This window comes from Aethalodelphis obliquidens, unplaced genomic scaffold (assembly GCF_003676395.1).
Source record: "Aethalodelphis obliquidens isolate GAN/ISIS:26980383/991018 unplaced genomic scaffold, ASM367639v1 scaffold57, whole genome shotgun sequence".
Lineage (NCBI taxonomy): Eukaryota > Metazoa > Chordata > Mammalia > Artiodactyla > Delphinidae > Aethalodelphis > Aethalodelphis obliquidens.
The window spans coordinates 1,334,067-1,355,999 of record NW_020838001.1 but is presented as its reverse complement, the minus strand read 5'-3'; the positions used below and the strand labels follow the sequence as shown (position 1 = coordinate 1,355,999).

The 21,933-nt window shown below is 65.1% G+C and overlaps 1 protein-coding gene across 18 annotated transcripts in view; it reads right to left on the bottom strand.

Moving 5' to 3' along the window:
- Positions 1–17,381, bottom strand: part of CABLES2 (Cdk5 and Abl enzyme substrate 2) — a 31,313-nt gene extending 13,932 nt beyond the window's left edge. The window contains exons 1-14 of one of the 18 annotated variants that reach the window (XM_027086786.1): positions 17,249–17,380; positions 10,557–10,708; positions 9,448–9,490; positions 8,832–8,927; positions 8,401–8,513; positions 7,879–7,951; positions 7,402–7,532; positions 7,177–7,259; positions 6,757–6,923; positions 5,476–6,181; positions 5,099–5,225; positions 4,531–4,601; positions 4,306–4,432; positions 1,980–2,640 (exon numbers count right to left, since the gene is read on the bottom strand). In XM_027086786.1, coding sequence (XP_026942587.1) covers positions 2,621–2,640; positions 4,306–4,432; positions 4,531–4,601; positions 5,099–5,225; positions 5,476–6,181; positions 6,757–6,923; positions 7,177–7,259; positions 7,402–7,532; positions 7,879–7,951; positions 8,401–8,513; positions 8,832–8,927; positions 9,448–9,490; positions 10,557–10,617 — 1,818 coding nt within the window. In that variant the 5' untranslated portion in view covers positions 10,618–10,708; positions 17,249–17,380 and the 3' untranslated portion in view covers positions 1,980–2,620. The other 17 variants (XM_027086787.1, XM_027086799.1, XR_003428648.1 and 14 more) reach the window with 17 other exon arrangements.
- Positions 17,382–21,933: the final 4,552 nt, after the last annotated feature.

Sequence of the window (21,933 nt, the reverse complement as noted above, 5' to 3'; positions counted from 1 at the left end):
GGGGGGCGCGGGCGGCGGCGGCGGCGGTGGCGGCGGCGGCGCGGGCGGCTCGCGGGCCTCGGTGGGCGGCGGCGGCGGCGGGGGCTTCTCGCCGCCCGGGCCCAGGCTCGGGGGCCGCCCGTCCAGGGAGATGTTGTTGAGAAAGAAGAGCGCGGCCTGGCGGCGCCGCGAATCCCCTCGCCGCCGCAGCGCCTGCGGCGCGGCCCGGGCGGCGGGACCGGGGGACTGGTCAGAAGACCCACCCGCCGCAGCCGCGGCCATCCTCCGACTGAGCCCGCCGCCCGCCCGCCACCGCCCTCCAGCTCGCGCATGCGCCCGCGCCCGCCGCCCATTGGCCGGGGCGCACCCGTATGCAAATATATCGCCGTCACGCCCGCCCATTGGCCAGCGCGGGGCGGGGGGGGGGAGCGACTCCCTTGGGTCCTAGAGCGGGTTCCGAGGCGGCCAAGGGGGAGCCGGGAGAAGCCCAGAGGCCTGGCTCTGGGCGAGCGGTGGAGGTACCGCGGGTTCGAGTCCCTGACTCGGAAGTCGCGGCCCCGGGGCGCCAGTGCTCTGTTCCACTTGCTGGGCTGTGGCGTTCGTGGTCAGCGTTCTTAAAGCCTCGTATTTAGGCTCCAGCGCACTTCCCCTCTTGGGGTGTGTGTCTTTGCGGGGGCGGGGGTCTGACGTGCGGGCGCTGGAGCTGTACCACCCGTCGGGAGCCCCAGGAATGGCCAGCGGTGCCCCCTGGCCTCCCCCAGTGACTGAAGACGACACCGCGAGTCCGAGGGGAGAAGGCACCTGCCTGGGGTGGCAGGCAGGCGGGCGGTGCTGGACCTTCAGCCCCAGACAGAGTCCTGCACGGCCGTCAGCAGCAAAGCGACCTTGAGTCTGGGGGGTGCCAGGTCTGTTTCCTCTTCTGTACCGGGACCCCCAACTTCAGAGCCGGTGGCTTCATGCTCAGGTGCTGCCTTCTGGAGCCCCCAGGAGCCCACCTGTATCTTGGGGGGCAGGGTCCTGCAGCCACCTCTGTGCCATTGGCCTGCTCTGTCCAGCTGTGTGCCTGTGGGCTTACTTATCCTTCAGGTGGGGGACGCTGATTTCCACCTCAGGGTATGGTCAGGGTTGAGTGGGCTCAGCCCGGGGCTGTCACCAGCGCTGGGGCTTCCCGGCGGTTGGAGACCGGCACTTGCCGTGTGGTTTGCCCACGCAGCTGTGAATGCTCCTCCGTGGAACCATACACGGCACACGCATTTCTGTCCTCCGTGCAGGTGTTGGGGGCCGGGCCAGACACAGCCCTGGCCTGCAGAGCGCCTCCTAGCGAGCGGGAGGCCAGTATCATCATCGTGGATCAGGGCCCCAGGGCCTGGCCCTGCTGGCCAGCTGTTACCAGTAGGAGGACCCTGGCACGTTGGGGCGGGGGCGGGCTGCCAAACTGGTAGCTAATAGTTAAGCGGATGTCAGATGAGGAAAATGAAAAGGGGCGGTGGGAGGATGAAGCGATGGAGGGCTGTTATTTGGTTATTGGCCCTCAGCTCCAAAACCATGCTGTCTGCTGCCCGATAATGGAGCTGGGCCCTGTAGACTTTTCTCCTGTGCCAATTGGCATTATGTTAAACTTCGGTGGTGCCACAGGGACACGGTGGGGGCGGGGGGAGTGGGCGTGGTCTTCTTCCAGGTTCTGTGTCGGGTGGAAGCCTGGGTGAGCTGCCCTGTGTGCCCTGTGGCGGTGCAGATGGCTCACAGGCCAGTGGACCAGGGACCCAGAGTGTGGAGGGGCTCTGTGTGGGGCCTGGCGGACATCCCCTGTTGTGTTCCCACAGCCCTCCCCAGAGGCTGCCCTGGTCCCTGTAATGCTCTGCAGATGGGGCTGGTTTTGATCCTGCCCTTCAGAAAGGGAGTGACTTCCCATCCCTGGGCACATTCAAGAGCCTCTTGCGTCACCTGCCCAGGCAGGTGGAAGCCCAGATGACCCCCGACCCTGCCAGCTGCACACGCCATCCTTCATTACACTTTATTCTTCGGGTGCCCTGGGACCGGCGCCCCCCCCACCCCCCACCCCCGCTTCCAGGTGCTGCCGTCAGCCTTCCTGCGCCCTCACTGCCCAGCACCCGTTTGTGGGACTCCACGAGGGGGCGCCCGAGACCACTGCTCAGAGCTCCATGCCCCGTCAGGAATGGGCCGCCAGGCTCGCAGCCCCTTGGGTCCAGGATGCTAGTGGAGTTGGTGGGAGGAGGGGGCACTGTCCAGGAAGGGCTGCCTGTGCACAGCAGGGGTGGGGGTGGGGCGGGGCTGGAGCTTGAGCCGCCCTGGCCTCCCAGGCCCCTACTCCCTGCAAGGGAGCAGATGCTGGGCTGAGGGTGGCGTGCAAGACCATTTCTGAGATAGAGGGGTTCAGAAGACCAGCCTTCTTGGCCTTCCCACCCCCTTTGGATGTGGGCCAGGACCCAGTCCGCTACGCTGCTGCTGGGGCCGTCTGCTGGCTGGCGGCGTGGGCTGTCCTGGCCGCGGGCAGTCGGGTGGGGAGCACTGCTGGGCAAGCTGGGGTGCCCCTGGCTCTCTTCCCAGCTGCTGGTGCTGGGTGAGGGGCTGCCGTCCTTGGGGTCCCTCGGGCTCCTGGCTCCCCTAGGTCCCTTATTCCTCAGGACGGCTTCTTCGAGGCTGTGGGAAGTGGACCGAGGTTACACCAGGAGGCGCAGTAGTGGCCTTGTGTGTCCTCTTTTGCAGCAACACTGGGCTCTCACCCAGGGCCTCGTGGGCAGTTTCTGGGAACTCAAGAGCCCACACTTGTTTGCAACAGCAACGGACATCAGGGCAGGGGCCCGATTGGAGGGTGAGCCTTGGGAATTTGCTGGAAGCACAGACCCTCTCCCAGGTGTGATCCTAGAGTCAGCCTGGCCCCAATGCCTCCCTTGCCGCCTTGCAGAGGGTCTGGGACATTCTGGATAAGCCGAGCTCACGGGGCAATTCTCTCAGAATCCCCAAGACGTGGGCTAGGTGCTTCCATGGGCCTGCCTCTGGGGCCACAGGGAACGGGCATCTGGTCCTTGAGACCCTTACAGGTGGGACCTGCCGAGATACTGGGCTTCAGGCCCGTCTCTGATGCAGAACCAACTCTAGGTCAGACAGATCAGGTTGGAATCCTGACCCCATGGACCAGCTCCGTAACCCTGGGCAAGTTACCCCATCTCTGAGCCTCAGTTTCCCCATCTGTGAAACAGTGATGATTCATCACTGGGCTGGGTCATGAGGCCCAAAGGCAGTAACGACTGGACGCTGTCTTGAGCTGCTTCATGCGCACGAGATACAAGGGCGCTGCCCCTGGCGCTGAGCCCAGCGCTGAGCTGGGCAAGGGTCCTGCTCTCACTGATCAGCCCTGTGGGTGTCGGGGTGCGTGAGTGCCTGCTGGGGAGGCCCTGCCCTGGCCCGGGTGGGCGGGTGAGGGTGCGAGTGGGCTTGACTCAGTGTGGAGGGTGGGGGCGGACACGGTGCTCCCCTTTGGACCGCGCCCACCAGGACAGCTTCCAAAAATGCCCAGTGGGATGTGCCACGAGATCACACAGGCGTGCTGGCCTCCTCCAGCGCTCACCCGGCAAACACAGGCTGCAGTCACCTTCCCGGCAACAATGGCGCATTGTGGCGGCCACAGCCCAGCCTGCGACGCAGGCCTGCTTGGACAAACACCAGGCAGCATGCAGTATCAGCTAGCTCAGGCGTTCTAAGGCTCTCGTGGGCGCCCGGAGGCCTGGCCTGAGCTGCCACTGTGGCCGGAGCAGGAAGTGGGAGGATGTCCTGATACCCGAGGCTGGAGCGGGGGGTGGGGGAAGCCCACAGGTACCACCCTTGGCGAGCACGTGAGCAACCCCGAACCCCGAGAGGGAACAAACACACCCACACCCTGGAGCAGCACCCTCTGCTGCTGCTTCTTTTGGAAGGTGCACAAGAGGGTCCAGGAGTGCCCACCCCATCCCGGTGGGACTGGGAGAGGGGGAGGGGTTCAGGAGCACCAGGCCTGGGGGCTGCTCATGGCCCAGGACGCCCCTTCTCCCTTGTGACAACGAAGACGATACGACCATCCTCAGCTGTGTCCCTGGAATCTCACGCTAGCCCTGGTATCGCCCCCTTTCCAGAGGGAAGCAGGCTGGGGGTGAAAGGGCCAGCCCGCGAGGGGAAGTGCAGTCAGGGTTCACGCAGGCCTGACCCGGGTCTCTATCACAGGGCTGCTCCGGGAGAGGCTCCAGGGCTGGCTGCTGGGCTCCAAGTAGCCAGAAAGGTGGGGTGGGGGCATCAGTGCTGTGGCCGCCCCGCCCAGCCCTGGCCGCCCACCTTTGCTCCACTGGTCTGAGGCCCGCTTCCTCTTCTGTGGGCCCCGCCCATGCTCCGTGGCGCAGAAACCCCTGGGTCCCTCGGCTGGCAAGCTCTGCGTGGCCCCCGCCTCGGTGCTCAGGCCCACCTGATGGGGTGGGGGTGTGGTCATGCTGAGGACCCTCCCCGAAGCCTGGGGCAGCCCTGGTGCCCCCACCCCACCCCGCTGTGTGGCCGGGCACCCACCTCACTGTCCGAGGTGTCTGGCTTGTCTAGCTCATCCGACTCCAGCTGCTGTCCTTGGGCTTTGCTGAGCTCTGCAGGACGCAGGGTGTGGGTCAGGCCAGGCTGGTGGCCTGGGAGTCTAGCGGAAGCACAGGCCTCTAACCTGCCGTACTAGGACCAGTGGCAACAACTCTTCAGATGAGGAAACTGAGGCACAGAGGGACCGAGGAACCTGCCTTGGGGTTGAATCCAGGCCCAGTGTCTCCAGCACCTGTACAATGACCCCACCAGCTGGAGTGTCCCCTGGCTTGGTTGCTGGGTGACAGTGAACTCCCTACCTGCCCAGAAGCCCTAATTGTTAAGATGCTCTCCCTTCATTGCCTGTGGTCAGAAACATGCCCTCCCTGGGCCCCCAGCTGCTTTCTGGGTCTGTAGGTGGGGGGAAGCAAGTCCGAGCCCCAGGGTTTGGTTGGCCAGGCCCAGGGCGCTGAGCCAGGTCCTGGGATAGGGGCCGCCAGCTGATGCTGACCACCGCACCTCCTGCCCCCTGTGGTACCACTTCCTGCGTTCTCGTGACGCCAGTACTCACCCTCACCCGGGTGGCCGTCTCCATCAGGCCTTTGCGGGCAGGGGGGCAGTTTTGGCCTCCCTCTGTCCTCATGTCCTGGCCCACTTGGAGAGGGCAGGCTGGGGCCTGGGAGAGAATGTGAGGGTTCCTGGGGGGAAGCAAGTAAGTGACTTGAGTTCACATGAGGCAACTTCCCTGCCCTCGCCCGGCTCTGGGTGCAGCCTGCGGGACCCTGGCTGGGGCTGGAGGGTCAGCCGTCTCCCGTGTGGTGTGACTCAGGCGGCCAGGCTCTCCCCCTGGGAACCGGCTGGTGGAACAGAGGGAGGAGAGCAGCCCGGGGCTGCTGGGTGCTCTGGGCGGGGTGCGTGGAGGCCAGGAACAGGGCTTGGTCCCTTTACCGTGGAAGGTGGAGGCTCTTCCGCCTCTGCCTCTTCGGCCCCCTTGGTGCAGTCGCCGAGCCCCTGGACCCCAGACTGTGCAGAGGGCTCCACTCCCTGGGGTGGCTTGGGGCTGGGCGTGTGGGCACCTGGGGGGCTGAGTGATCCTGGCGGGCTGGCAGGCTTGGGGGCGCCGTCCCGGCCCCGGCCCCACTCCGAGAGGTCCAGGGGCTTGTCTGGGACACAGTCCTGTGTGGCCGAGGCCTCCTTTGCCCCGGGACTGCCTGGGCCTGCGGGCCGTGGGTGCTGCCCTCTGGGCAGGGCTGCCCAGGCCGCCCCGCCCCCGGGACCCTCGGAGTGGGGGCCGGCTGGCGGGGAGGGTGGTGCCTTCCCCGGCACCGGTGGGCCCCTCAGCCCGGCACCGCCCGCCCGCCCCCGCACCCACAGCTGCTGGGCCAGGAGCAGGTGCAGCGCTCCCTCCAGCCGTGGGTCCCGCACGCCCGCCAGGGCGCCTGGCAGGCCCAGCAGACCCACGGGCTCCTCCCAGGCCTCCGCCTCCCCGGCCTTGAGGCCCGGGGGCTGGGGGCCGCTGTGAGGGCTCCCACGGGGCAGAGCCAGGTGGCGGTTCAGGTGGCAGAGGTGGTCAGCCTGGAGGGAGCTCTTCGGGGACTCGCAGGGCTTGGCAGAGGGCAGAGAGGCCTGCAGGAAGCTGTGGGCGAGGAGGAGCCTGCTGACTACGGCCCATGGTCACCCCCGTTTCACAGGGAGGACCGGGGGCCCGGGGAGGCGAGGCGAGTGTCCAGGTCACACGGTGGGTAGCTGGGAGGGGAACGCTCGGGCCCCCTGGGCAGAGTTGACCTGGGGCCTGGGGGCTCTGAGGAGGGACCTGGCCACCAAGGCCTCTCCCTCTTCTGGGCGTCGGCTGCCTGCCCGGTCCCCTGGAGCACCCAGCCCACCCGTGGGCCCGCTGCAGCCCTGCCCCCAGTCTCCTCTCAGACGCTGAGAGTGGTCTCAGACCATGGTGAGAGCCTTTGCGTGGGCTCTTCTGTGGGGGCTCTCGGTCCCCATCTCCAACCCGCATGTCCCCCTGTCCCGCCCTGGCCATTCAGGAGATGGCCACGTGGGAACTGTGCTACGGGCAGGGTAGCTGGGAAGGCCAAGCCAGGGAAGGGTGGGGCTCCTGGAGGGATAATGGGAGGGACTCCCCTGGGCTACTGGCCCCTTCCCCAAAGGTGGGACCAGAGTAGGAGACTGGGTACCCGACTGAGGCTGCTCCGGTGGCGGCGGTGGGCTGGGCCTCACCTGTCCAGAGGGAGGCTGTGCTCTCCAGACGGGCTTGGGGGGCTGCTCCTGGGGGGCGGCAGTGGGGACGCCCCGTTGACGGAGCCCCGGTTGGCGGAGCAGGCCCGGGACCCTGGCCGCACCACGGCGATGGTCCCGTGTAGCTGGTTGGAGATGTGCTGGGGGCTCTGCACGGGGTAGATGGGTCAGCCTGGGGGCGGTTGGCTGCTGCCCTCTGCCCTTTTCTCTGTGCGACCTTGGGCAGGTCACCCACCCGCTCTGAGCCTCGCCTCCACCCATGTCACAAGGAGCTCAGGGGTCCCTGCTTGGCACGGGCCATGTGCGTGGCCCATAGCAGGGCTGGCGGCTGGCGGCTGCCAGCCTCCTGCCTCGGGCTGCCCGGGGAGAGGAAGGAGTGGGCTCTGAGTCCCTCTCCCTCACCATGTCCGGGGCCCGGGGCTCAGGCAGGTTGGCACCCGGGGAGATTTTGGCTACTGGAGACGTCCCGTACCCCACCGGCCTTTCTGTGGGAGGAGAAGCAGAGGGTGGGATGGTTGGGAGGTGCTCAGAGGGGCCAGCTCAGCGCAGAGGGCTCCCCAGTCCTGGGGCTCCAGTCTCCTGGCCTCCCCTGCCCCCCAGCAGCCCCTCCTCCCCGTGGACCCACACCTGCGTGGCCGTCCTCCACCTCCTCATGGCCTTCCAGTGGCTTCTCAGTGACGGCCTTTCGGGTGCCCAGGGAGGGGAACAGCAGGGGTGACAGGGGTCCTGGGGCACCCTCCCTGAACTGGGGCTTGGCCCTGTCTCGAGAGGGGAGGCAAGGACAGGGTGGGTAAGGGAGGGCAGTGTCCCAGAGGCGATCAGAAAGGCCAGGACGCCCTCCTGGGGACCCAGGTGACCAGGAAAGACCACCATCGTCGCTCGCACCGATGTCCCCGTGGAGCCCAGGCATCAGAGCTGCCGTGGGCGCTGGGGCCCAGCTCCGCTCTAGGACCGGTGCTTGCAGAACAGGGGAGGTCGCATCTGCTCTGGGGAGCCCCTCCCCTCGGCGCCGCGTGCCTGGGGCCCGTGGACGTGCTGGGTGCCTGCTGTGGCTGAGGTGTGTGGGGTGAGGGTTGCTGGGCCCTGGTGCCTCCCCCCACTCACCCTGGGCCCCGCAGCTGCTTCACCTCCTCCTTCAAGGCATCGTTTTCCTCCTGCAGCCGGGTCAGCTCGGTCGCTGCAGAAGGCGCTGATTAGGAGGGACTGGGGGAGGGGAAGCAGGGCGGGGTGGGGCCCTCACAGCCCCCAGGAGCCCCTCCTGTCCTGGCCCCAGCCCCCAGGGACACCCCCCACCCCACCCTCGCGCTGAGAGAAAGGGGCGTGTCCTCATCGGCAGACCCTATGAGACCTCATGGCTCCGCAGGACCCTCCTCATCATGGGAAGGTGGGAGCTGAAGCCCCGAGAGGGCAGGGACGTCCCCTGCCTGGGTAACTACCAGTGGGGGGCAAGTGGGCGCCAGCAGGGGGCTTTGCACCATTTGTCTGTGAGTTGGGGTGTGGGTATCCCACCCCACCGATGGTGTGGCCCAGATCGCCTCTTCCCCTTTCCCCGAGACGCCTCGTGGGGCTGGGCGGGCCCTGGGGGATCGCCAGCCCCCACGGGAGGGACGCTGGGGCCGGGCTCACTGAGTAGGAAGACATGCTGCAGGCTCTGGAGCAGGGAGCTCTCGAACTCCTGCTGCTTCTTCCTGGCCAGCTCCTGGGTGACCATGCAGCGGTCGCACAGGCCGGCCCGCAGCCTGCGGGGGCGAGGAGGCGAGAGGCTGCTCTGAGCAGGGAGCCTGGGACCCGCACTGCCCCCCTCCCTGGACGAGCCCTGCCTTTCCCAAAGTGTGTTCCGTGGAAGCCCCGCCTCACACCTACCCCGGGGGGCTAAGCGCTCCATGTGCCGTTGAGTTTGGGAAGGAACCTTGAAAATGCAATTTACTTAAGGCTCTGAGACGTCCTGCGGTGGTTTAGTTTATGCCGGAGCTTCCCAAACTCGTTCTCCGCAGAACCCTCCTCGGCTTCCCTGTGCGCCCTGCCCCCATCGTGAGTGTGGTGTTAGGTGCCCCCACCTGTTCTCCAGCGCCCGCAGGTTCTCCTTCAGCGCCCTCTGCTGCTCCCTGAGCTGACGGTTCTTGGCACAGAGCTCCTCCGCCCTCTGGGCGTCCCTGCGGGGGGAGGGGTGGGGAAGGGCCGTGGTGCGAATGTTGCTCTGCCGGGGCCGGCGCTGCCCCGCCAGCCTCTCCCTGGCCTGGGACTGCCTTGAGAAGTGGGGCCTTGCAAGGGCAATGCCAGCTCGCCCAAGCGAGAGTGTTCGCGGCCTCCCTGGGGACCCTGTCTCATCCATGTGCCACCTGCAGCCTCATCTGTGCAATGGGGACCTGGGGAGCCGGCCCCCGGGTCTCCCAGACTCACGACGAGTCCTCCTGTTGATAATGATTGGTCCCGGAGGCGCCCTGCATGGACGCGGCTTGCCCAGCCCCCTGGAGGGTCCCTGTTCACTGGGGGAGGGGCTTGGACCTTGGACCAGAGACTCCCCCACCCCCCAAGCCCAGCCTCAGTGTCTGCTTCTGCATCACAGCTGGTGGCAGTTCCAGGGCCCTGGGGCTGCGGGCATGCGCGTGAGCGTGAGCAGCTGGGGAGCTGCTGCCCTTCCCATCTGCTGGCCCAGGGCCTGTCCTCACTCACCGGCACCTCTCTGAGTTCAGTTCCAGAAGCTTGTTCTGCAGGCCTGGAGGAGCGAGGAAAGGAGCAGAGGGTCAGGCCCAGCCGTGCTGCCACCCCTGCAGCAGAGCTGGGGCGTTTCCTGTCCCCGGCTGTCTGGCAGGGCCCTCTCCAGACGCCTGCCACCTGGGTCCCCTCACTGACTCCCTGAGGTCGCCCCCTGGGCAGGCTCCCAGTCTGCACCTGCTGACAGCTTCCACCCCCTCTCCTGGCTGCCTGGGACCCGGTGCGGGCCCAGCCTCTCCCCTCCCTGGGGTCTCTGGCTCTGGTGTCTGTCTGGAGATGGGGAGGGACCCTGATGCTGGGAGTGACCAGCTACCTGGCCAAGTCCCAAGAGGAATGTTTTTCGGGTGCTGCCAGCGTTGAAATAAAATGGGCCCTTGGGGGAGACCCCAGCAGACCCCTCTCCCCCACCTCATCGTGGTCTGGCTTGGGCCCTAGGCTAGCCCAAGCAGCCCCTGCCCCTCTGGGTCTCTGGGGGAGGTGACCCAGGCCCTTTCGGGCTTCAGGGTGTGAGCGCTCTCACAAAGGTCTCGGGAGGGTGTGGCCCGGGCACTGGAGTGAAGGGAGTGGTGTGGCTGCAGCCCTGTTGCCGGCGGGAAAATCGGACTGGGCAGACCTCAGCCTGGGTGTCCTGGAGGGGAGCAGAGGGATTTCAGCTCAGTGCCCTGGAGAGCTCTAGACAGGCCTCTGGAGCCTTGAGATCCCATTGCTAGTAGGGAAGTAGGTGACCTCGCTTTGGGGGGACACTGAGGTCCCCACCTTGGGAAAGGGGCCGGTCTTGGCCAGAGCTTCTCGGGGTCTGTGACCAGGCTGGCTTTTAACTTTTGCTCTGATGCTAGCTGACCATTCAGGGACCACTCCTCCAGGGCTGCGATCGGAGGGGCTGGTCTGAGGCTGGGCTCCTGACCGCTTGCAGCTCTGGGCTCTGGGTCAGGACTCCCCTTCTGGGCCTGGAAGGCAAGGTCCCCAGGTTTGGCGAGATTTGGAGGCGATGTGTGGGAGCCCCCCGGCCTGGCTTTGGCCCTTAGACTGCTGTCCGGGTGAGGGTTTGTCCATCCCGAGACGCTCACCCGTGATCTCATTCTCATGGACGTCCTTCAGCCGGTTTAGCGACTCCATGAAGCTCTCCATGGCTTCCCGTGGCCCTGGCCCTGGCCCAGGCCCCTCTGTGCTCCAGGTGTAGGGGTGGCCCCTTGGGCTCTACTGCCCCTCCATTTCCAGCCTATGGAGCAGAAAGTGCGGAGACGGTCACATTAGCTCAGGAAGGGCCTGTGGGATGTAGGGTCCAGCAGTAGCCTGGAGAGGAGGTGGGTGCCAGTCCCAGGGGGTGTGGGAGTCCTGTCTTGTGACCACCCACTGGGCCATGTCCATACCTGAGGGGCACATAGAGGGATGGGACATTCTCACTTAATCTCAACTCCCTAATCCAGTCCTCACAGCAAAGCAGATGCCTGAAGACGCCAGTTCCCGCTTGGTGCTGGGGCCGCGACGGTGCCTGCGACGCGTGTTGACGAGGCCCCAGACCGGAGATGCCCATGCCTGCCCGCGGCCAGCGGATCGGCCAGCCAGGGCGCGTTCATCCGCTGGGAGAGCCCACTCGGTGGGGTCCAGGTGCCCGCAGTGGCATGGATGGCCCCGTGGGGCCATGGCGGGGGCTTTGGGGGCCGGCTGGTTGTTTCCCCTGCAGGAGCTGGTGACTGTGCATAGGTGGAACTCTACCCAGCCGCCCCTTGTGGCCTGGGCCCTTTTTCCTGCCTGTGTTTCACCTCCATGAAGTGTTTGCTAAAAATTAAGAGGGTGGGGTTGGGAGCCTAGCCTAAGCTGGGAGCTGGACGGTGTGACCACCGTGAGCCGTGGCCCCTCTGAGCCGTGCTCTCTTCCTTCGGGCAGTGGCCACGGTGCCTGTCTAGTGGGCGCCGGTGAGTATCCTGCGGGGTCCCATGGGGTCCAGCTCCTCGGAGCTGGGTGTGAGGCCGGGGCTCAGCCCAGCGACAGCTTCCTCACCATGGTGCCAGGCGCCACCCTCCACCAGGCGAGAGCCCCTCCGTCCCTGTGGCAGACCTCTGGTGGTGGGTACCGAGGCCACCATTGGCCGCCACTGTCCAGCTCTGTGTCATCATCTGTCACAGAGCTGGGAGTCAGACGCACAGATCACAGAGCCCGATCAGCGCAGATGCCACCAGCAAAGACCCCCGCCATCAGCGGCCCCTCTGTTCCCTCCTTGCACTTAGCCTGAGGAGCCCTGGCGGTCAGCGGACCCTGAAAATGAGCGTCCGGGGTCCTGGCACTCCCGACCCATCTGCCGGCTCCCTACCCCGATCTGTCCGCAGCGGTTCTCGGTTTGCCTTCTGTATTCCCGGAACCTGCCCCAGAACCTCACCTTTCTTTCTTTCATGGCGCCCGCCTGGCCCAAGCCACCACCCCACCGCTGGTGCACTGCCGGCTCTGCATTGGCCACCCCAGCTTCCATGCCTCTCCCCAGGAGGCACTCTCTGCGCAAGCCCTGGGGACCTCTGCTCAAAGCTCCCTGCGGTGGGCTTCCCTGGTGGCGCAGGGGTTGAGAGTCCGCCTGCCAATGCAGGGGACACGGGTTCGTGCCCCGGTCCGGGAGGATCCCACATGCTGCGGAGCGGCTGGGCCCGTGAGCCATGGCCGCTGAGCCTGCGCTTCCGGAGCCTGTACTCCGCAACGGGAGAGGCCGCGGCAGTGAGAGGCCCGCGTACCGCAAAAAAAAAAAAAAGTCAAAAATTACTCACTATAGGGCTTCCCTGGTGGCGAAGTGGTTGGGAGGCCTCCTGCCGATGCAGGGGACGCGGGTTCCTGCCCGGGTCTGGGAGGATCCGGCGTGCCGTGGAGCGGCTGGGCCCGTGAGCCATGGCCGCTGAGCCTGCGCGTCCGGAGCCTGTGCTCCGCAACGGGAGAGGCTCGTGTACCGCAAAAAAAAAAAAAAAAAAGCTCCCTGCGGGAGGCCATGCCTGATTCCCCCCAGGGCACACTGAAGGAGGGGCGTGGTCTCGCTTGCATTTCAAAGTTTGCCCCGAGACTGGAGTGTTTGCAGCAACAGTCTCCAAACTGGAGACCCTCAAATGCCTGCTGGCGAGTGTCCTGCGGGTGGCAGGAGCGGTGACGTCCCATGCCATTACGGTTCCCACACCGCAGAGTGGGCGTGCCCGCTGTGGGAATCACTCACTGGGAGTGCAGAAGAGGCACAACAGCTCTGGGCTCTCAGAAGTTGGGGTGGCGGGCACCCTGGGGCAGTGGGATCAGTAACTGAGGCGAGCAGGCCCTGTGATCCCACGAGAAGCCAGGGGCCAGGGCGAGCTGCCTGAGGGGAGACTGGACAGTGGAGCCTGGCTTTCAACTGGGTCCTCGAACCCCAGGTCAAGGTCAGAGTACCGGGGAAGCCTCGAGGCTGGGACCAGCAAGAGGACAGAGCGCAGTCCTGCGTCCTGTGCTGGCCGCGGGAGCTGGCGGGAAGGGCCAAAAGGGGTGTGCTGGGGGGGGTGAGCGGCGGGAAGGTGGGGCTCCCCAAACTCCCTGTAGACCTGCCTGGCGCCAGGGGAGTGGGGGCGTCGCGTGACAGCTCTGTGTCGGGTGGGTGAGGGCTCTGGGAACAAGGGGGGCTTGGGAGGGTCCCCCTCCTCGAGGCCGGGAGACAGAGGGATGTCCTGGCAGGTTAGGGGAAAAGATGCTGAATTGCAGAGGCTGGGGGAGACCAGGGCTCGAGCGGGGTGTACCTGATAACCCCAGCCCCACTTCCTGAACCCATCTAACCCTGATGACGTTGCAAGGAGCCCACTTTCCAGACGGGGAAATTGAGGCCCAGAGGGATCAAGTCACGCTCCCTGGCCACCCAGTGGGAAGCGGGGGTCGGGGCTTGAATTCACTCTGGCGCTGAGGATGCGCCCTCGCCGCCTTGGACCAGGTGCCCTGCTCTGCCGGCTCTGCCCTTCTTTATTTTGCGGTGGGGCTTCTGGGAGATAAGACTGGGAGGGCCCCCCCCCCGCCCCCTTCCCGCCATGGGCTCGGGCTCCTTGCGGGCTGGGGGAGGTTGGCCAGGGAGGGGCCGAGCCACTGCGCCTGAAATTCCACCCAGACCCGTCTGTCAGGCGGTTCTTCCGCATCAGAGCCGGAGCCTGCTGCCTGCCACCACATGTGGGCTGGGCCAATGCTCGTAAAGGAGCCGCCCCAGGGAGCCTGCAGTGCCCCTGGGGCTGGGAGAGGCTCTGTGGACACCAAGTCTGAGTGAGAGACCAGCACCGTTCCGTGTGGTGTGGAGGCCCTGTTGGTAACGGCCCAGGGCCCCCTCTGTCCCCCACACCCTGGCTCCTCTCTGTATCCAAACCGTCACAAGCCGCCCAGGGCCTCGCCCGGCTGCCCCTCTCGGGGTCTCTGATGGGCAGGGGGAGACACCCTCCTGCATGGTGGGCAGGGTCCTGGGCAGGATGGGCAAGTGGCTGGGGGCACAGCTGGAAGGGATGCAGCCTGCTGAGAGCCCCGCATTTCCCAGGGAGGACCAGGGCTATCCAGGCCCTGGTGACAGTGCCATGGGGGTGGTGTGACTTCCCTGGGCAGGCAGGTGACAGAAGGGCGTTTGGCCTGTGAAGTAGACAGTCTCCTGGGGCAGCCCCTGTCCCAGCCCCACCCTCGTTGCAGGGAGGGTCCAAGGAAGCGGCAGGAGGAGGAGGGAGGCGGACCCCCACCCGAGGTGGATGTGGTGGCTGTGAGTAGGAAGAATCCCCACTGTAGAAGTGCACAGGGTCTCCTGCCAGGGCTTGGGGGCCCAGCCCTCCCCGGTGGCCGCGCTGTGTTTGCCAGGTGTGCAGAGCCGCTGGGTGGGGCGCTGGGGGTTCAGGGAACTCCAGGGAGGAGGGCTCTCCCCCAGGCCTGGGGTGGGGCTGCAGTGGTGCTAGGATGAGGGTGCAGGCCTGTGGGGTAGGGCTCCGGGCTGCTGCCTCTGGACTGGGGGGCCTGCGTACAGGGGAGGGTGGCCTGAGTTGCTGGCTGGGGTGGGGGTGGGCCTGGGGGCAGAGGCCTGAGAGCTGCTCCCCAGGGTCCTGCGGGGATCCCAGCCCCTCCTACTCGGGATGCTCAGGCTGGGAGGAGCCCCGGAAGGAGCAGGTGGGAGGGAAGGGCCGGGGGTCAGCTGCGCCAGTGACCCTGCCCACCTGCCACTCACACAGGGCAGAGGACCTCCAAGCCCAGAGGCCCCTGTCCTGCCTTCACCCTCTGCGTGACCGGGACAAGTGCTTTACCTCTCTGAGCCTCAGTTTCCTCATCTGGGGGTAATTCCACCCCCATATCAGGTTGTTGTTAGGCTCCACCAAGTAACATGTGTCCAGGTGACACATGTCCGGGTGACGTGTACTCAGCACTGGCAGGTGCTCAGTTAACTGCGGGTGGAGACTCTGCGTCCCCCGCGTGCCGTGCCCCCACCAGGACCTCCCCCACAGGAGGCCCCAGGAGTCCAGAGGTGCAGCTTACAGGAGCTCCTTCTCCCTTGGACAAGTTCAAGGGCCATTGCCACAAACGCCCTTTGCAGGAGGACAAGAACGCCCCCCGACCGAGTTCAGGGCAGAGGTCTCAGCGTCCAGCAGTGATGGTGCACACTCGCTCACTGAGCAGACGCTCACAGGGTCCACTGGATCTTGGCGCCGTGTCTGGGGGAGGTGCCCCCTCGACCCCCTGCACAGAGGAGGCCACCGAGGCGCCCGCTGGGGCCCTGGCCCACGGCGGTGAGGCTCTTGCTTTGCTCCTGGGTCTGCCGGGGCCCCAGACTCCTCACTGCCTGGCCGCTGCCGCCCCTGTTGGGGCCTCTTCTCCAGCAGGTCCCTCGGGTGCAGAAGCACCCAGCCCCCGCTTATACTCCTTCTCTGCCACTCATCTGTCCACCCACCTTCCCATAGCACAAGGACAACGACACAGCAGTAACGATAGCGGGGGCCTAGGTTTCCGGAGCGTCCAGTCAGCCAAGCACTGGGCCGGGGCCCTACACGCCGTGTGGCGTCTACTGCAGGGGCCCTGCAACGTCCCAGAGCTCCTCTGAAGAAGCGGAGTGATCCCAGGGACACTCAGCCTGCCTGTCACCAGGGGACCATGCAGGGCCAGGTGCACCGCCCAAGCCCTTTGAATGTTCTTGGCACGAGCATTTACGGAGCACCTGCTCTGTGCCCAGGCTCAGCCCACACGTGTGATTGGAGCTCGCCCGGCCTTCTGAGAAGGCTCTGACTGTCCCATTCTACAGATTCAGGCACTGAGGTTCGACGCAGGGAAGAGGCTCTGGTGTCTCTGTGTGGCCTCAGTGGTGATGGGTGAAGCCCCTTCCCTGGCAACTTTAGCCAAGTCACTGTCCCGGCTGTGCCTCAGTGTCTTGGGCCACAAAACAGACGGTGGGGTGTCCTGGCCCAGCTCCTGGAGGCTGGAGGGAGTCTGCGCCACCACCTCGGGCTGTCGGGTCTCATCAATGTGGTGGGCATCCAGTGCCCGTCGACCACAGGTGGTCAGGGGCCCGCCTGCCAGCCCCCACGTCCCGGCGCCTGGCAGGAGTGTCACGTGCAGTGTCACTGGGCTCATGTGGCCCAGGGGGTGGCCCCGGCAGTCCCCACTTTCCACATGAGGAACCTGCAGCTCAGAGTGATGTCACCTGTCCACAGTGACCAGCTTGCAAGGGACATGGCCAGTGCATCCCCCTGGCGACCTCCTGGGCAAGGTCAGATGGCAGGTTGAGTCCACAGAGGTGCCACTGCCGGGATGGTTTCTGACACTGCCAGACACGTAGACCCATGACACACGTGCACACATGTGTGACGCCCACACCCACACATACAGACACAACAGTATCCCAACACGCGCGCGCACACCCGAGAAACGCCAAGCACGTGGGTGCCGCCTTCAGCCACCTCCCCCGCTGCACACACAACACTGCACGGGCACGGGGAGAGCTGCCTGCACGTGTGCGCACATACTCGTGGGTTGCACGTGCGTGTGCACACGTGCACAGAGGCGCAAGGCAGGCTGGGTGGCTCAGGTAACAGCGGGCCCTGCAACCCGACTCCTCGAGGATGGGCCGGGGGATTTCCCTGGCGGTCCAGTGGTTAAGACTCTGCGCTCCCAATGCAGGGCGCCCAAGCTTGATCCCTGGTCGGGGAACTAGATCCCATGTGCTGCAGCTAAGAGTTCGCATGCCGCAACTAAGTCCTGGTGCGAGGAAGTAAGTAAATAAACAAATAGTTTTTTTAAAAAAGGCTGCGGTGCCTGCGTGGGCGGCCTCCTAGAGGCCTGGCTGGGGCAGCTGAGCCAGACCCGAGGCCCCCGGGGACAGCGGGCCGAGGGCAGCCAGTGCCCCACCGTGCCCGGCCCTGAGCTGGGGCTGGCTGCGCCACGCACCACCCCTCACTCCTCAGCTGCACCCTTTCTGACCCGGGAGGGTCTAGGCAGTGGGGCAGGTCCTGGATGAAGTTGTAGGCCACCGGCCCCTTGCTGGTGCTCCCAGACCCTCACCCGGCCACGGGCAGTGCCAGGCCCTGCCTTGGCTCACCCAGCCCCTCTGCCCAGGAAGCGCACTGAGGTCCCTGCCCCCACTCGGTCCCCCGGACCAGGTGCCCCGGAGCAGGTGGCTGTGTCCCCTAGGCCAGCTCCGCTGCCGGGCCCACCTCCTGCCCGGCAAGCAGGGGCTGGGCCTCCGCCTTCGTGGCAGGCACCCCGACAGTGACCCCAGCTCATGCGACCCCCTCCCTTGCCCCCGACTGCTGAAGGTACTCACAGGGCCCCCCGTCCGCATCGACCTCCGTGGACCTCCGCTCCGATCTGGAATGTCCTGCCCGAGAGATAGAAGCCAGCGCTGTGAACTTGCTTGAGAACAAGACATAATTTTGGCCAAACCCGCTTGACAGGTTTTTGATTCCCCCGGCCAGGAGCAGAAAAGAGGCAGAGACTGCCCAAAGCCACCCAACGGGTTCTGCCATAGCACAGAAAGTGGCAAAACGGGTTGGGTCTGAACCCTCATAGAGATGGGATTGTTCCCCCATAATTATCGCCTGGCCCGTGCCTCTGGCCGGAGTGGGCCGGGCAGCAAGGAGAATCCAGGGCCTGGACACGGACGCGAGGGGCAGGGCAGCGGGGGCATGCAGGGCGGGCAGGAGGGAGCAGTTGTCACCTTGGGGCAGAGGCGGGCGGCAGCGGTGCCTCCCGCCTCTCCCCCTGGTTCCCGCAGGCTGACCTTTCTGGCCTCAGTTTCCTTGTCTGTAAACTGGGGATAATGACGGCAGGCCTGTCCCTATCAGAGCTCTGTAGATGGACATCCAGGAGTGGGGTTGGCAGTGGCCCTGCCGGGTTGGAGGCCCCTGCCGGGCACTGCCCCCTCCGCACTCCCACCCCAGAGGAGAGCAGGCAGGTGGCCCAGGCGGGTGGACACCTCTGGGTCTCAGGGCAGCCTGGGGTGCCCTGTGGGGTGGTGAGCGCAGGAGGAGCCGGTCCTCCGCTCCGCGACACTGTGCTCCGGGGGCCACAGCCGCTGACCGCCCCTCCCCCGCTCGCCCACAGCCCTCCCCCACTCCCCCCGCCAGCCCCCGCCTTGTGCTCCCCTCCCCCCCAACTCCAGCTCTGTGCAGGAGCCCTCCCCCAAGGGCGCCCGAGGGAACCCCAGGGAGTGCTCAGGGCTCAGTGGGGGAGGACCCAGGCTCCAGGCCAGTGCCCTGGTGAGGTCCCAGAGGTACTTCCTGCTCCCTGGTGAGGCCTCTGCTGGTCACTGCTGGCCGGCCCCGGGCTCTCAGGGGAGCAGCGGTCAGCCGGGCACACCGCAGGCTCCAGCTGGGCCCTGGAGCTTTGCCGACGCCTCCTGGCTGGGCCCTCGGGAGAGGTGCCTGCATGCTGAGGGGTGTTTGCGCCCGTGGGGCCCGTGTGCGTGTGTGTGCTTACCCCTTGGCTTGCGTGTTCATGTGTTTGGTGTGTTCCTGTCGTGTGGTTGGTATACCACGGGCAAGGTAGGGGCTGTGGACGTGAGTGTGGGCTGTGTCGCTTTGCGTGAGTGTGTGTCTGGGTGTCCCCATGGGGAGGGCAGGGGCAGGGGCAGGGCCAACCCTCAGACCAGCCAAGGTCAGCCTAACTGAGCCCTGTTCCCCTGCCCCCACCTCAGCCAGGTTTGAATCCTGACTCTGCCCCTTGAGAGCTGGGCCACCTTGGGCCAGTTACCCAAACTCCCTGAGCCGCGGCCTCATGAAAATGAAGCCATCGGCTTCACGACGGCGGCTGGGCCAGGGACCGCCCCAGGAGGTGCTCACCATGTTGGTCAGTGGATGGGGCAGGGACTCCGCCTGGACCATGTTAGGAGTTGAGCAAAAGCTCTGGTCTCCTAAAGACAAGCTCACAGCTACCCCACAACCCAGGGACCTGAGGTGCTCACAGCGCCGTGTCCATAACTATGCAGCTGGACTCAACGGGCGCGTGGATGAGCGATCCTCGGGCCGTCCACACTGGCTTGGGAGGAGAACACGTCTGACACACCAGCGATGCGGTGAATGTCAGGCATCCCGCCGCCCGGGCAGGGCGCTGCTCAGCAGGGGGCCGCGCCTGACTCCGCTGACAAGAGCCCAGCAGGGAACAGCCAGGGGCGGTGGGAGGCTGCCAGGGTCCAGGGTCGGAGTGCACAGAGGGCAGCAGAAACTTCCCAGTTCTGACGGCTCGTTCTATACCTTATTGTGGTGGTGCTTATTACAAGGGAGTGCCTGTTTGGCAAAACTCATCAACTTACACTTAAAAAGTGTGTTTTATGCAAATGTACCCCAATAAAGTTTTTTTAGAATGAACACACTTTATGTTTTAGAGTAGTTTTAGGTTCACAGCAAAATGAGAAGGCGACACAGTGATTTCCCATGTGACCCCCCCACACACACATACACAGCCCCCCATTATCCACAGCCCTGCCCCCTACACACACACACACAGCCCCCCATTATCCACAGCCCCCACCAGATGGTGCATTTGTTATAACCGGGGAACCTACACTGACGCCTCATCACCGCTCAGGGTCCACAGTTTACATCAGGGCTCACTCTTTGTGACGTACATTCTACGGGTCTGGACAAATGTATAATGGCGTGTATCCAGCTTTACAGTATCATACGGAGTAGTTTCACTGTCCTGAACGTCCTCTGTGCTTCACCCGTCCATCCCTCCCTCCCCATTCACCCCTGGCCTCCCCTGCTCTTTTTACTGCCTCCATAGTTCTGCCTTTTCCAGAATGGCATAGAGTGGAATCACGCATTCTGTAGCCTTTTCACATTGGCTCCTTTCACTTAGTAAAATGCATTTACATTTCCTCCACGTCTTTCCATGGCTTGATAGCTCATTTCTTCCCAGCGCTATTCAGTTGCATATTATTCAATACTCCGCTGTCTGGGTGTATCAGAGTTTATTCATCCGTTCACCTGCTCAAGGACATCTGGATTGCAACCAGGTTGTGGCAGTTATGAGTAAAGCAGTTATAAACATCCATGTGCAGGTTTCGGCGTGGACATAATTTTCAAATCCTTTGGGTAAGCGTGAAGGAGCATGATTGCTAGATGGTATGGTAAGAGCATGTTCAGTTTTGTAAGAATAAAGTTGGTTTTTAAAAAGCTGAAATGCTCTCTAGGGCCGGGGGCCGGGTGGGACCATCCATTGCCCACGCTCTGCCCAGCAGCTCCAGCCCTCGGCTCCTGCGCTGCCTGCCGGTCAGCCCCAGCCCCAGCCTGGCCTTGGGGCAGGACACTGGCCTTGGGCTCTAGCCTCATTTGCTGTGTGCCCTGATTTCTTTTGGGCCTTGTCTGGGTTCTGGCGCGGCCGCTGGGCTGCGGAGAGGCCACTGCTCCCACCCTGTCCTGGGGAAGCGAGCAGCTGGACCTGACATCCCTGAGGGGGTCCTGTCCCCTCCCTCTGGCCGACCTGTTTGCACTGGAGGACAAATAGGTGTCTTCCTGCTTTGCAGCCGGGGCCCCCTATTCCCCCCGTCCAGCTGGAATCACAACAGCTGTCCTTGAATGTGGGCTAGAGGCCAAGGGCTTTCCTATAGCAGCACCTTTGCTCTCTCTTCTCGGGGGGGAAACTGAGGCCAGGGAGGTGAGGTGCCCAGCCCAGGACATCACCTGCTGAAGGACTTGAACCCAGGTTTGTCTGAGAGCGGCACCTCAGCCTTCCCACCACGATGCAGCCCCTCTGTGCATGTGGGGAGTCAGGCCCTGGGGGGTGGGCCTCCCCTGGGTGGGGTCCCAGGCTGCACCCCCGTGCCTCGTACAGCCCCCCACAAGCTTCTTTCTCAAACTCTCCCCCCGCCTCTGTGTGTTCATGTCTGGCCTGGGGGCTCCTGGCCTGGGGCCCACGATGGGCTGCAAGGTAGGGGTGGAGGGTCTGAGACCCTCTGAAGTGGGTGAGACAGTGGGTGTGCTTGTTTCTAAGAGAGTCTGGGAGGCGTCTGGCTGTGACATTGGGAAGCTCTGCTGGTCCCATCAGACCACCTGTCTCCTCTGCGTATCCATACCCCCCTTCAGGGCTCAGTCCCTCCTAGACTGAACCCCCAGATGGAGACCTGGTCAGAGCCAGCACTCACACGGGTCAGGTATGCATTGGTGCGCCATAGACGTTGCTCTTTTGTTGATAAGGTTCCTGGTGCTACAGCCTGGCTCAGATGCCCAGGTGAGCCCCTCCTGGATGCCTTGCCAGCACGAGCCCCCCTCTGCCTCCAAGGCAACACTGGCACCCACCCCCAGGCACCCTGTCTGCAGGTCAGAGGTGACAGGCCCTGCTCCCCCAGGATGCTGCAGCCCTGAGGGGAAGAAGCATGTCTGTCTTCTTCTGGCCACATAGTGGGGGGCTCGGGGAGCCTCAGCCTCAGGGGAGGGTTGGGCTGCGCAGTCAGGATTCGCTCCCACCCCTTCCCGTGTGGCCCACCCCAGCCTCGAAGATGGAGATGATGACAGTGTCCACCATGGACGGAGGGTAGCCCCCAGGGAGCCGCAGAGGCCCTGGCAGCCTGTGAGCCCGGGAAGGGGGCAGCGGGCATGGGGCTGATCCAGGAGTCTGGGACGGTCCCCGCTGGCCCTGGGAGACCAGGAGCTCATGCACTGCAGCCGCGGGCCTTGCGGTTCTGGGGAAGCGGCCTTGACCTGAGCACCTGTCAGGGCCCGGAGTCTGCGGGCGTGGGGGAGAACACACAGGGCCCAGTGCGTGTCCCCTGAGAAGCCCTGTTCTCCCAGCCCTACACCTGCCCCACACCCAGCCCCGCAGATAATAAGGCTTCCCCGTCCAGCCAGGCCAGCGGCCACATCAGCCTGACACTCCCAGGTGACACCTCCTGCCCTTGCTGCTGCCGCTGTGCAGGGACCAGTGATCCCCGGGGGCAGGGGAGACGGGGGGGCACAGCTTCATTCAGGCTCACCCCCTCCACCCCAGACGTGTGTGGGCACTGAACACGTG